General features: G+C 38.7%; 1 protein-coding gene across 3 annotated transcripts; it reads right to left on the bottom strand.

Moving 5' to 3' along the window:
* Positions 1-469: 469 nt before the first annotated feature.
* LOC148849078 (lysine-specific histone demethylase 1 homolog 3-like) lies at positions 470-11,914 on the bottom strand. Of its 3 annotated transcripts, none has more exons than XM_088948070.1 (9): positions 11,751-11,914; positions 8,702-11,632; positions 6,716-6,857; positions 4,166-6,472; positions 3,818-3,911; positions 2,858-3,345; positions 1,755-2,486; positions 1,525-1,599; positions 470-1,295 (listed from the first exon to the last, which is right to left on the bottom strand). In XM_088948070.1, the coding sequence occupies exons 2-9, from the start codon at positions 11,506-11,508 to the stop codon at positions 1,230-1,232; spliced, it is 6,711 nt and encodes a 2,236-aa protein (XP_088804196.1). In that variant the 5' UTR covers positions 11,509-11,632; positions 11,751-11,914; the 3' UTR covers positions 470-1,229. The 3 variants fall into 3 exon arrangements, with proteins under 3 accessions (XP_088804196.1, XP_088804197.1, XP_088804195.1); XM_088948071.1 differs by having other exon boundaries at positions 8,702-11,558; positions 11,751-11,908; XM_088948069.1 differs by having other exon boundaries at positions 8,702-11,832.
* Between the last annotated feature and the right edge of the window lie 282 nt (positions 11,915-12,196).

Here is a 12,196-nt window from a genome sequence, read left to right as displayed (position 1 = left end):
GAAAATAAGTTCTAAACAGCATACTTGGCTAGGTGGTATGAAATTCATGGCAATGTAACATATCAAGCCCTTCAAGTCACCTCAACTTAAAAAAAGTATTATGAGCTTCGGAATATATTTCATAGAATTTGTTTCGTTGGTGTTGAACAAAAGTAATAAATCTAGTTACTCAAGAGGAAAAGATTTTGTCTTACATGTCAATGTGTTGAGGAACTAACTCTGAAAAGCAAGCATCTCTTGAACCAATACCATGGTCCATTTGTTTATATGAAAGTTGAGGATTGTAGTGCAGAAAATATATTCCTGAGATATTGCATCAGATAGACACACTTCCACCTTATAAGAAATTATTCTTGCCAGTATACAGACAGTTACACAATAAAGAATTAACTTTACAGATGCAGATGCTGGTGCAGAATGTATGATTGTCTATGCAAAAATAGAAGGAAAACCACTGGAAAAGCTTAAGTATTAAACTGCCTTCACATCTAGCAGCCATTAATTTATCAAAAAAAGTAACTTGGGCTCTTTAATGAGCTGAGATAGGTTAACAGGTTTTGTAAGTTTGTTGATGGGAGAAACAATCTTGATCTGTACAAAAAAATAAATTAAAAATCAATCTAGAAAAAAATGGGGTGGGGGGAGGGAGGGGGAGGGGTTAATTTCTACTATTCATCCATATGGAATCCCTGAACAAAGAATAAGGTTCAATCTTGAACCCAAGAAAATAAAATTCCAATGGGTGAAGAACGTTGCCAGCAATGTGATGCCATATTGAAATGGAAGTAATATCAATGTTCCTCATCCAGGAGGGGCAATGCAGCAGCATTTGATTTGAGGATATTTCAAATTCATAATGCAAGGAGCATATGCAAATATCACCATTGGCAGTAACCTTTCTTCTTAGAGTTTGAAACTCAGGTCAAATTTACAAGTCGCTGCCAGTCTTGTGCATTCACCAACACCAGAGGAGCCATAGTGCTGCCCGAATGTATGGATGATCCAAACAGAAGCAACTTGCTCCTGTCCTTGGCTTCTAATGCACTGTTGGATCACTGCCAGGCATTTGCACTTTGCACAAAGCACTTAAAGCAAATGGTCCATGTTTGCATCATGAGGGCCCACCACTTCCAACAAATGCCACAAATAGTGGGAGAAAATATCACAGAACCCACTTTTGTATGCCTGAAGAAAAAGAATGCAAAGAACCCAACTAATCTTCACGAACATCAAGATTTAACAGCTGGATTCATTGCCATATGCCTCTCAATCAACTTGTCCACAAAAGAACGAATCTGCAAGTTCAGAAGTGGAACATGTTAACAACATTCTCAATCAAGGTTATTGATAAAAAAATAAAATAAAAAATAAAAAATCTCAATCAGGGCAAAATAACAAATTAGATAGAAAGAGATACCATGTAATTGTATAATACAAGTATAAAATACTACTGAGAAAGAGTACTAAAAATGAATGGTTAAATAAAAATTGGAGGAAAAATCATATAACAGATTGAGGACCAACCTTATTCTTCCGTTTAAAATCGAGAAACACAGAAACAGCCATGGCTTTCTCTGCATCTGTTGTCTGCTCCATGACCTAACAAAATCAAACCAGGAAAACAGTGAAACAATAGCCAATATAAGCCGCCTTTGTCAAAAAGAAATCACAATAATGCCAACCACTGGAAACCAGAAGGAAATTCCTACTGATGACACAAGCAATGGATGATGCAAACAGAAAGAAAAGCTTACTTTGGTTGCACTTTTCTTCATTATTGATTTATACCCTTCCTTATCAATTTTCCTGGCTTTATACAGAGGCATGAGCAATGTTGCCACATAATCCACAATAGCTTGTTTAATACGTTCAGCTCCCCTTGGTTGGTGTTCCCCCATTACTTCGTTTCCTACAACCTTTGAAACAGATGCTTCTTTAGCCCAATTTTCATGCTTCCAAGATAGTGGTTTTGATGATGTGTTTGAATCCTCCTCATCCCTAACATGTACAGTTGGATGGAAGAACACAGAATCTGCTGCTGCTGCCGCTGCCTGAGATTGCCATCTCTCTATAGCATGATAGTCCTTCACCCCTCCTTCACTACCAGCAGTATCCACCCATGCTTTCATAAAGCTACTATCTATAGCTGCACTTTCACCTGAATGCTCTCTGAGATTCAATTGGTATTGGTATGGTATTTCATTTGAGTAACTTTGTCTTGTGTAGTTGTCACCTGACATTCTCGAATTTTCAAGATTCACACAAGTGGCAGAGAAATCAACCGACCAATTCCTAACCCTGCAATTCCTGGAGTCTATTTCTGATATACAATCATGCCTTCCCAAAACACCCCCTGACCACTTCCTTCTTCTAAGATCAGAATCATCTATCTGAGCATATTGCTCCCGTCTAGCAAACTTGTGAAAGGAGGGTATCTTTGGAAGCTCCCGTAATGTACTGCACTCTGCTTCAGAAGATGCATAAGCCTGCAGGTAAAGATGGGCATCAAATAAATATAAATCCAACCACTAACAAGAAAATCAGATTAGGAAAACACAGACAAGGCACGAGAGAACATTATTCCGTTTAGAATGCATTCTTGGTAACACCTACATACTACGATTATAATATCAGAACAAGTAATAAGTATTTAGCTCTTTAAAAAAGAAAAGTTTCTAGTTTTTATCTTGATACTCCATACCAATAAATATTTTTGAAGAAACCGTGTTGTATTTCTAAAATATTAAAAATTTCTGAGCCCATATACATCAAGGAGCTATACATCGAGAAATATACAAGTTAGGAATGGTTTATATTACCATTTACAAAAAAGTGTTTGAAAGAAAGAAAGACAAACCTCTGCAGCTGCAAGAGCAGCAGCACGAGCTGCTTCTGCTGCAGCAAAGGCTGCAGCTTCTTCCTCAGACATTGCAATGGTGCTTTCCTCCACCTTAGAATCCAGGCTCTGTACAACTTGAGATTTTGATGAATTAACCTCAGACTTTGAGTCATCCATAATTTCTGATTTGGATGGCTTGCCATACATTTTTTTGTTGTTTGCATTGGAAGGAGAATAGCTTCCTGCAGAAGGAATTTGCACATTTCCTTTACCATCTAATGCACCATGAGTTGCATGTAAAGGTGGCTTTCCATAATTTGAAACTTTTGATGATCTGGCCTTTGATGAATCAGACACAGAAGTTTGCCTCAATAACCTCAGTCTACCATTAGAAGCCTTTTCTTTGCGGAAGACTTCAATCCACATGTTGACAAGCTGGCTTGCTATAGCACGAATATCACGGCTAGTATGCACACACACCTTCTCTTTCATGGTCCTTCCTATACCTAAACCAAACAATAAGAATCACAAAAGAAAAACCTTAATACAACATGTTAAGAAGGGATATTTGGGAAGAGATAAGATTGTCTCCCAATGACTGCTACACCTTGTCATGACTATCTTTTTTTTTCTAAATTAATGAAATTCACGGTTATTGACCAGAAAAATACAGCATGTATAACATTCTTCAGTCAATATTATTGTTATTATGTCAATTTGGAAAGTAAACAGTTAATTGACAATGAATATGAAACATAAGTGAAACACAGAAAAGATAAAGATGCAAATACGTTCTTAAAGTGGGAAGAGAACAAATACAAATACGTACAGTGCAAATACAAGGTTTAGAAATACAAAATACAAGGTTTGCACTGTACACAATTGTATTTGCACCTTCCAAAACGGAGCCTAAAAAACAAGGAATTGTCAGACATCTCTATCTCTAGTAAAACTAAGCCAACAGAAGGAAATACATACCTGAAAGACGGATAGCAAGCAGGTCAGTAGAGACAAGCATAAGCAGGCGAACACAGTGGCGCAACAGTTGAGTCCCATCCTTTCCCATTGAATCCTGTTAGAAATGGAAGAATACAATTAAATGGATCTTTACTAGAAAGTACAAAATAAGGGGGAAACCCCTGAGAGACACAATATAAGTAATTCATATTCAAGAATGCCCCATGCAGGTCTGTAACTTATGACCTTCAAGGGTCAGGCATAGAGACAGGAAAAAAAAAAAAAGAAAAGATGAACAAGAATACCCAATGGTAGAACCATATTCAAAATAAAGATAAGAAAAACATTAATATCAAACATAAACAGTACCAGTATCCATGAGTTGAGTGTGCTAAGTCCTTCCTTGGTCCCAGCAAAGGACTTCAGAGCCTCAACAGGAAGTTTCAGCAATTCTTTAGCCAGGTATAAACGTCCTGCAGTAGTCTTTGCATTAGAGAACATGTCCCTCAATAATCCCTCCGTGGTCAACATAGGGGCCCCATCCAAGGAGCTTTGGTATAGGGCGTTGGAGGGCTCAACTGCATCAAGTCTCTTCAGTATGTCCCTAACTTCATTTCTTTCACTGTCCGACTGCCTCTGAGCAGCCTCCATTGCTTCCACTTCTGCAGTATAATCATTTCCAGTTCTGAATATGTCAATAATGCGTACTGCCTCCCGAAGGCCACTCATCATTGCTCCACCAACGGTGTCTGGGTGCTCCTTGCAGGTAGCTTCACCAGCAAAAAATAAACAGTTCTCAACAGATCGCCCCAAGATATCATAATCCTCCCCTGATGCCCCAACAGCAACATAGGAATAAGCACCGCGGCTGAAGGGATCCCTGCCCCAATTTGTAACAACAGATGCAACTGGATCAGGTACTGAAGCCTCTCCAAAAAGTTTACGAAGAACCATTACAGCATGGTTCACATGATCAGATGGGCACATATTTTGATCATCTAATGCTGCTTTACCAACAACAAGGGCTATAAGAACAGGAGCTCCAACTGTTTTCTTAATGTTCCAGAACATAAAGTATTGCCCCCTCCTCTCTGTTTCCTCTGCCGTTACTCCAAAATAATCCACACTGTCATCCCAGAACACTTCTGGAAATTCCAAAACTACCTTATTCAGAACTCCAAATCCCAGTTGTTGGATAGAGGAACGTTTCCAATCTGGTAGCACTGGGGAAAATTTTATGGTCTCTGCTTTTAAGCAACCCAGGGGTACCGTGATCAGAACTGCATCTCCAATAAACTCGCTACCATTTGACGTGGAAACCTTCACCTTGCTCTGATATTCATCAGCTTCTCCACAGTCCTTTATACCATACAAAATCTCCGTCACTACATGGTTCAAGTGAATATTAAGACCTTTTCCTAAAGACTCAACTACAGCACTGTACCCCCCTTTAATCATGCAGTGTGCCCCTCCAAATCCTCCATAAACATCGTCCTGATTCCAGTAAGGGAGAGAAACTGCCTTCAGCAAAGCAGCACAACCATACTCTAAATGGGCAAAGTGCCAATTCATTACTCTTCTCTCAAGAGGACTCAGGATATCCTCTTCAGGACTGGTCTTATTGGGATCTCTGTCTCCAACACCAGCTGTTCCAGCATCAGCGTGAGAATTCACATGAGTGTAGGATGCAAAGTCCTCAGCATCAGTTAGTGACTGAGACATGCGACGCCTCTTCAGGGCATATTCTAATCCATCCTCCAGCGACGTTCTCATAGCCTGTTCACCCTGATGTGCAATAAGAACTGGCATGTCATCCAGTAAGCTATTGTACTCTGCTTCAAGAGCTTCATCCAAGTCTGTGGACACTTTCTGGCCTGTTACAATATCATAAAGAGGGCAATCACTGTTCAGCACAGTCAATTCTAGGCCTAACTGAGCACAAACCAAAGAAGATGGATCAGGCCTTCTTTCAGTTTCCACATCAGCCTCAACACCTGTAATTATGCTAGCCCCAAGATCCACAGGAACTGAAAGGGACGAATGATCTGTATAGACACGACCACCTATCCTACTCCTAGCCTCAAGCACTGTCACAGAAAAACCCTGGCGTTGTAAATGGCGAGCTGCTGTTAAACCAGCTGGTCCAGCACCAACAACAATGATTTTCTTATGGATTTCTGAGTCACATGATTCATTATTGTTCCCCTCCATAATATTGACTGGAGCAGATTGAACCCTGTGGGAGTCCTCTATATGCTCCGGATTCAAGGTAGAATCACATTCACCTAGGATCTTGCTAGATGGAGCACCACTGCAAGCATCTAAATTGGCTGGTAGTTTTGCATCCACACAAATATTAGCCTGGTCATTATCAACCCTGAATTCTTCTGATTCTATCAGAGTGGATAATTTGGATTCTGTAATTGGCACAAGCAGCTTCTTGCCTTGAGTGGCTTCTGCAATCAGTTCTCCACCATCCAAGCAAAGATCATTCTTTGCCTCTGTGAGATTTTCAGAACTCTTAGCCTGACCTACAATGAAGGCAACTCCATCCTCTGAATCAACATCCCAGGTCCCACAATCTTCCTTGGCTTTCTTTTCCTTCATTTTATAATGAGCATTAGCAGAGGCTTCTGTTTTATCCTTTTCCAAAGCAATGCCTACATTGATATAGCCCTGTTGAAAATATGTTAATAGTTGGATTAAGAATTTAAAATAGAAAAACTACAAAACACTCACTTCTCCCACAGAAATAACAGGTTCAACCATATGGTGGAACTGAGAAGCTAATTTGACATGAGAAAGGGACCAGACTACAGCATCAAATATTTACTAGGAAAAAATAGCAATAACTATTATTGTAACAACAATACAAACAATAGAATTAGTACTGATGAAGCTTATAAATTAAAAACTTACACTTTGATCAAGAAACTCGTAAATCTTCCTGATAAGAGAGGCACGTGGTGTTTCACACTCAGTAGGAGCATCAGCAACTCCACAGTCTATGAGAGGCAAAATACGGATCATGTCCTTGTTCCAAAGGCCTAAGATTAGATTCCTAAATTGCAGCAGAAACCACATAAATTTACATTAATTTGCTAGTCTCCAAACCATCAAGCCAACAAAAACTTCTAAGGATAAAGATTAGATCCATCCATATTTCCTGAATATCTGCTCTTTTAATTCTCAGTACGAGATTAAGCTCAATGAAGCATAAAAACCAACAAGCATTAGAAGTCACACGATGAATATACAGAAAAGTTGATGATTGAATGTTTACCAACTTATTGCAGCATTCAACATAAGATCTAAGCATACCCAAGTTAAACAATATAATCAGCAAAATACCAGTAAAAGAGGGGTCATTACCCAATATTAGCCCCAGTTATCTGGCATCTTGGGAGGGATAAACTGGGTATGGTCCTAAACTTTTGCTTTTTTATTTTTCACAAAGTGGTCATTCTCAGACTCAAACCCGCATTTTCATGCATGACAACCTGAGATTTTACCATTACACCAAGTAATGGCCCCTAACGAATTACCACTGCATATAATTAAAATTTCCTGGAAGCAACTACTGGAAATATGGATGATATTTTTTCTTTTCAATAAGTAAATATGGATGATTATTCCCTGTGTCTAATGTGCTATTAGAGCTAATTCATCTCAAAACCAGTTAGTCACTCCTTATGATCAAAGAATTATAGGACCATACTGACTATTGTATTATGGAGACAACATGTCAAACTGCAAATGAAATAATCAGGGGAAACTTACTAAGAAACCTTCTGACCTTTTGATGAGACTATCAATATTCCACTTTTTCTATGCCACTGTTATCCATATACTTTCAATTCCTAATCAAAATACCATGACAAAAACTTTTTCCATACCATGTATTTTCCATAACCGGTCAACATATTTGATGTAAAACCTTATATGTCTGTACATGCTAGAAGAGCATGATAATGAAAAAAGAGAAATTTTCAAGTTTGTGGAGAAGCAAAGTACTTTATGTTTCATAATTCCCTCAAACAGAGCACGATGTCATAAAGGACTAGTCACTTCTTTATTCAAAATTAATAGATCAAAGGTTATCTTCTGTAGCTTCTGAAATGGCAACAAAAGTTCAATGAAGAACCTGATGAGCCCATAAAGGATAAAACCTCCGAACTTGTTAATCTTCTTCTAGATAATAGATCTTTACTGCAAATAAATCAGCAAAACTAATCATGTGACCTGGTGAAACAGTGAAAGATGTAGAAATAAATATCATGGGGCTTGGCAAGCCATCATCTCCATTAAAATGCACTTTGACCATAATGAAATGTTTGCTGTTTATGTTACCATGGTTCAGTATCAACTTAAATATTCTGATTTCTGAATTGGTATGTCAAGAACTTAACATAGACTCTGACCAGCACTGGAATTCTAGAACACATACAAGTTAAAATTACTTTCCTTTAAGAAGTTCCATCCATCATCATGGATGAGATCAGCATAAGATGACATAATACAAATAAGTTAATCTGACACCTTTTTGTGTTTTACTGAATAAGGGATGAATTATACGACCCCAGAAATTCATCCAATTGAAGGTAATAAAACAGCCTGACCAAAGATACAACATTAAATGAAATTTTGCATAAATGATAATACCATGTCATTACTAAAATTTTCAATTAGTGAATGGCATATCCCACAAATTGTTAGGTTGATATCAATAAAGAAGCAAACCTGTGAGGATTAAAGAGGTAATTTTCTTAATAAACAGAAATTGGAGGTTATATAAAAATCAAAAGCTGCAAAACAATGTAATAAACAAAACAAAGGAAATGAGTTTATGATCATAACATTCCACACCCGAAAAAGGGCCAAGGTTTCAAAGTAGTGACAACAAACCTGCATTCTAGGTATTCTTGAAGTCCACCTTTGCGTTTAAAAACCTCTTTGAATTTAATTTTCTCAACTGGACCTGCTGCACGAGCCTTCAGCCCAGCTGCTACTGCTGCTGCCTTGTCTTTCATTTTAGAAGGCCTGAGTCTATCAAGAACATGATTACTTTCCAGAAAACTTTTCCCATGCATCAGAACCTCCCAATCAGCATCCCCTTCATAAGCCATATCACCATGCCTACGCTTTTTAACCTTACGCATAGACCGCAGTGTCATTGATAGTTTATTATCCTTGTTTTCAGGATCAAATGTTGTTTCTGCATCCTCTGTATAACTTTCCTCTGGATTCGTGGTTACACACAGAGAATAGTCTCCCTTGTCTTCTTCCTTAACAGAAAGTAGATCTTGGTTTTGAACAGCAGTCTCTTTTAAGGCATCACAAAATGGTTGAACTTTCTTTTCATTAGAGACCGTTAAGTCCATAATTCGATCAGAAAATGGAGAGGTTTCTTCTACTTTCTTAGGTATCAAAGCGTCATGCCACCCTTCAATAGGAACCTCAGGAGCTTGATCCGAAGCATCATTGTGACTGCAAGTTTCTTCTTTCTTTGTTGAACCAAAAGCAGAAGATGATGGCCCACGTCCAGCAAGTTCAAAATCCTTTAAAAGTCTATCAGAATATCTACCATGGTCCTCTTCATGTTTTAAGGCTTCATCCATCTTCACTGGAACAGGGCATTTTTGTGCTGGAGATACCATGTGATCCTCCAAAATTGTGCCAAAGGGCTGTACCAGCTCATCATGTATTGCAGTCTCCTTGTTCTCAAAATGACTTTGAAACTGTTTGACAGTATTCTCAGAAGGTTCAGTCAAACAATCACTATGGCAGACCACGTTGCCTTTTGATCTTTCTTCACATGTTCTGTTTAACTCTTTCATCGGTATAAGAAAAGATTCATAGGAAGGTTTTTGGATTGCAGTTAAATTACACGTTTCAAGTTCTGAAACATTAGAAGTTAATTGAGCTAATGCACCATCCAGTGCAGCAGATCTGGTTGATTTTTGGGCATCACAAGTTTCATCAAAAGCAACATTTGATTTAGGGCTCATTTCACCATGATTTGGAATAATGGTTAATGGAAGATCTTCTGGAATCTTAACAGGAAGCCTACTGGACCCATCATTAGTAATATGAACTTCTTCTGTTGAATAAGAAATTGGTGTTTCAGAAATTTCTTGCTGCAAATCTGAACACCGCTTTATCCCATGCTTGAATCCCTGCATTTCTGGTGTAACTGTGTGAATGGAAGCACAAATAGAATGGTGATCATGGCCAGTTAGCAAGTTCTCAGATACCTCATCACAAAGTGAGTCCAAACTACAGTTCACTTGCAGCTCCTCAGGAATCCCTTTGGTCTCTCTTTCAAAATGAATATCAGGGACTGCTGGAAACTTCTCTTCCACATCCGCTACAGAACCAATATGAAACTTTTGCAGTGAGTAAATGGATACTCGATCTTCTAGGATTCTTTCTGATAACTTACTGCAGCCACCATCATTAGAAGTCACAATCTTACCTTTAACCTCTGGAACAGAAGCATGCTGCTGAACCAGGTTAGATAAAGAATTGTCTTGAATCCGTTCAGAAGATTCAAATACACAACCATTAGATTTGTGAGACACCACTGTATTCTTTTCAGCAGGTTCTGATGTCAAGCTCCCGCCATGCATCACTTCCATCCCAATATCAGGTTTTAAGTTTTCACAACCTATTTTTGAAACAGAAGCAGAATAATTAGAAGCAGATGGAACTCCCTCTAAAGTCTCAAAACTCTGGCTCAACCCATCAGGAGTAGCTGATGTGCTCCTTCTCTGTTTCCGTAAAGATGAAGACCGGAACTTTGTAATTGAACCAGGCTGTGACTTCCGAGCAAATGCAGATAGAGAAACTTCTAAATTTTCATCAGAAGAATGATTAGAAATTTCCCCAGACCTTAACACCCTCGTCTTTTTCTGTGAACAAGTCCCTTGAGATTTCCAAGCAACAGCTCCATCCAAACCACCATCAAAATCCCCAGTCTTCTTTGGAGTAGAAACAAACTTAGATCTCTTACCTGGACCTTTTGGCCTATCCTCTAAGCCCCCATCAAAAGGCACATCTAAGCCATTAACACCAGATGGCAGGATTTTCTCCACCATCTTTGCAGGTACTTTTCCCACTACCGCCCCATCCTTCAAGGGCCTATTTGTAGATCGACCTAATGGTCTTTCCACAGTAAAAGCAGAATCCTTTACCTTGGCTTTACCAGATCCACCATCTTTACCCGGTTTTGGACCCTTCAACTTCTTCCTAAAATTCGCTAAGGTATCATCCATCCCACCCGAATCCTCATCCTCAACTACGGAATTATCTGCCCTAGCTTCAGCCTTTTCAATCTGTACTTTTTCGACCTTGACACCATCTAATCCAGAGTTAGCTTTCTTAGGGTTCCGAAGCCTCTTCAACTTGAACAGAGACCCTATAGGTTCATCATCGTCCAAATCGGCTTGAACTTCAATCAGCTTCGATCTTCTCTTAGAACTCGACTTCTTCTCTTTTCTATCCATCTTCACATCACCTGCCCTCCTAGGTTTCAAACACAACGATTTCCCTTCTAAGCTTAACTCACCATCAATGCCCAGACCAGCATGCAACCCTTCATCCGATTCAGAACCCAAAACTTCACTTTCCATCTCTCCCTTAACCGGCCAACAACCCTCATCTTTCATACAGTTTTTGTTATTCAACCATAGAAAATCACAATTAATAACCATCAAAGGTGAACCGGATTCTCAGCATTCATCACTCCAGGGATACATAAATCCTTAAAAAAATCAGGAAAAAAATCTTCTCAATCAATTAACTCACCATGCAAGCACTCTCGAGGGTTTCTGTTCGCTGCAGCATAAAAGAGTGAACAAACTAATAGAAAAATAAAAATGGTGAAACCCTAGAGTTTTATTCGATTGTATTGTATTAACAATTAACAACAGGTAAAGGTTAAGAAAGGCCGCACCTGTGTGCTAGAGCTCTCCCCTGGTTTCGTTAATGGATCTGCCGAAACCCGGGAGGTGCGCACGTTAGCGTACTTTTCGACTTCTAGCTAGGTTAGTCGGTCCTGAGCAATACGCTTAAAGACAAGCGTGGAAAAATGGAAATGGATAGGGCCACTGCGTATTTGCATTCCATTCGCGCGAAACGACTGATAAATAAAAGGTTCATGTTTGTTTGGAGAAGGGAAATGGAGGAAAAAGACTAAATTTTTTTCTCCCGTTCCAAACTAATGGCGATTGATAAATCTGAAAATTCAGATATCAAAAATTAAAAAGATATTAAATGTGTTTAAAATAATTTATTGATCAACCTTTTACCATCTAGTTTATTTGTGTTAGATCAATCTTTTACCATCTAAAATTTATTGATTTTACTATTTTACCCCTAAAATATACAATTTGAAAATGT

This window comes from Nelumbo lutea, chromosome 6 (genome assembly GCF_056320005.1).
Source record: "Nelumbo lutea isolate HS-2025 chromosome 6, American lotus-T2T, whole genome shotgun sequence".
NCBI classification, from domain to species: Eukaryota; Viridiplantae; Streptophyta; class Magnoliopsida; order Proteales; family Nelumbonaceae; genus Nelumbo; species Nelumbo lutea.
The sequence above is the reverse complement of the archived record's forward strand: the minus strand, read 5'-3'. Positions and strand labels throughout refer to the sequence as shown.

Excerpts from the sequence above, each read along its gene's own strand:
- LOC148849078 (XM_088948070.1), bottom strand. The coding sequence starts at position 11,508 with ATGGTTATTAATTGTGATTTTCTATGGTTGAATAACAAAAACTGTATG. Across the intron at positions 6,473-6,715 it reads ACGAGTTTCTTGATCAAAGT|GGCTATATCAATGTAGGCAT; the intron begins GTAAGTTTTTAA and ends TATTTTCAACAG. Across the intron at positions 2,487-2,857 it reads CTGCTCTTGCAGCTGCAGAG|GCTTATGCATCTTCTGAAGC; the intron begins GTTTGTCTTTCT and ends CTTTACCTGCAG.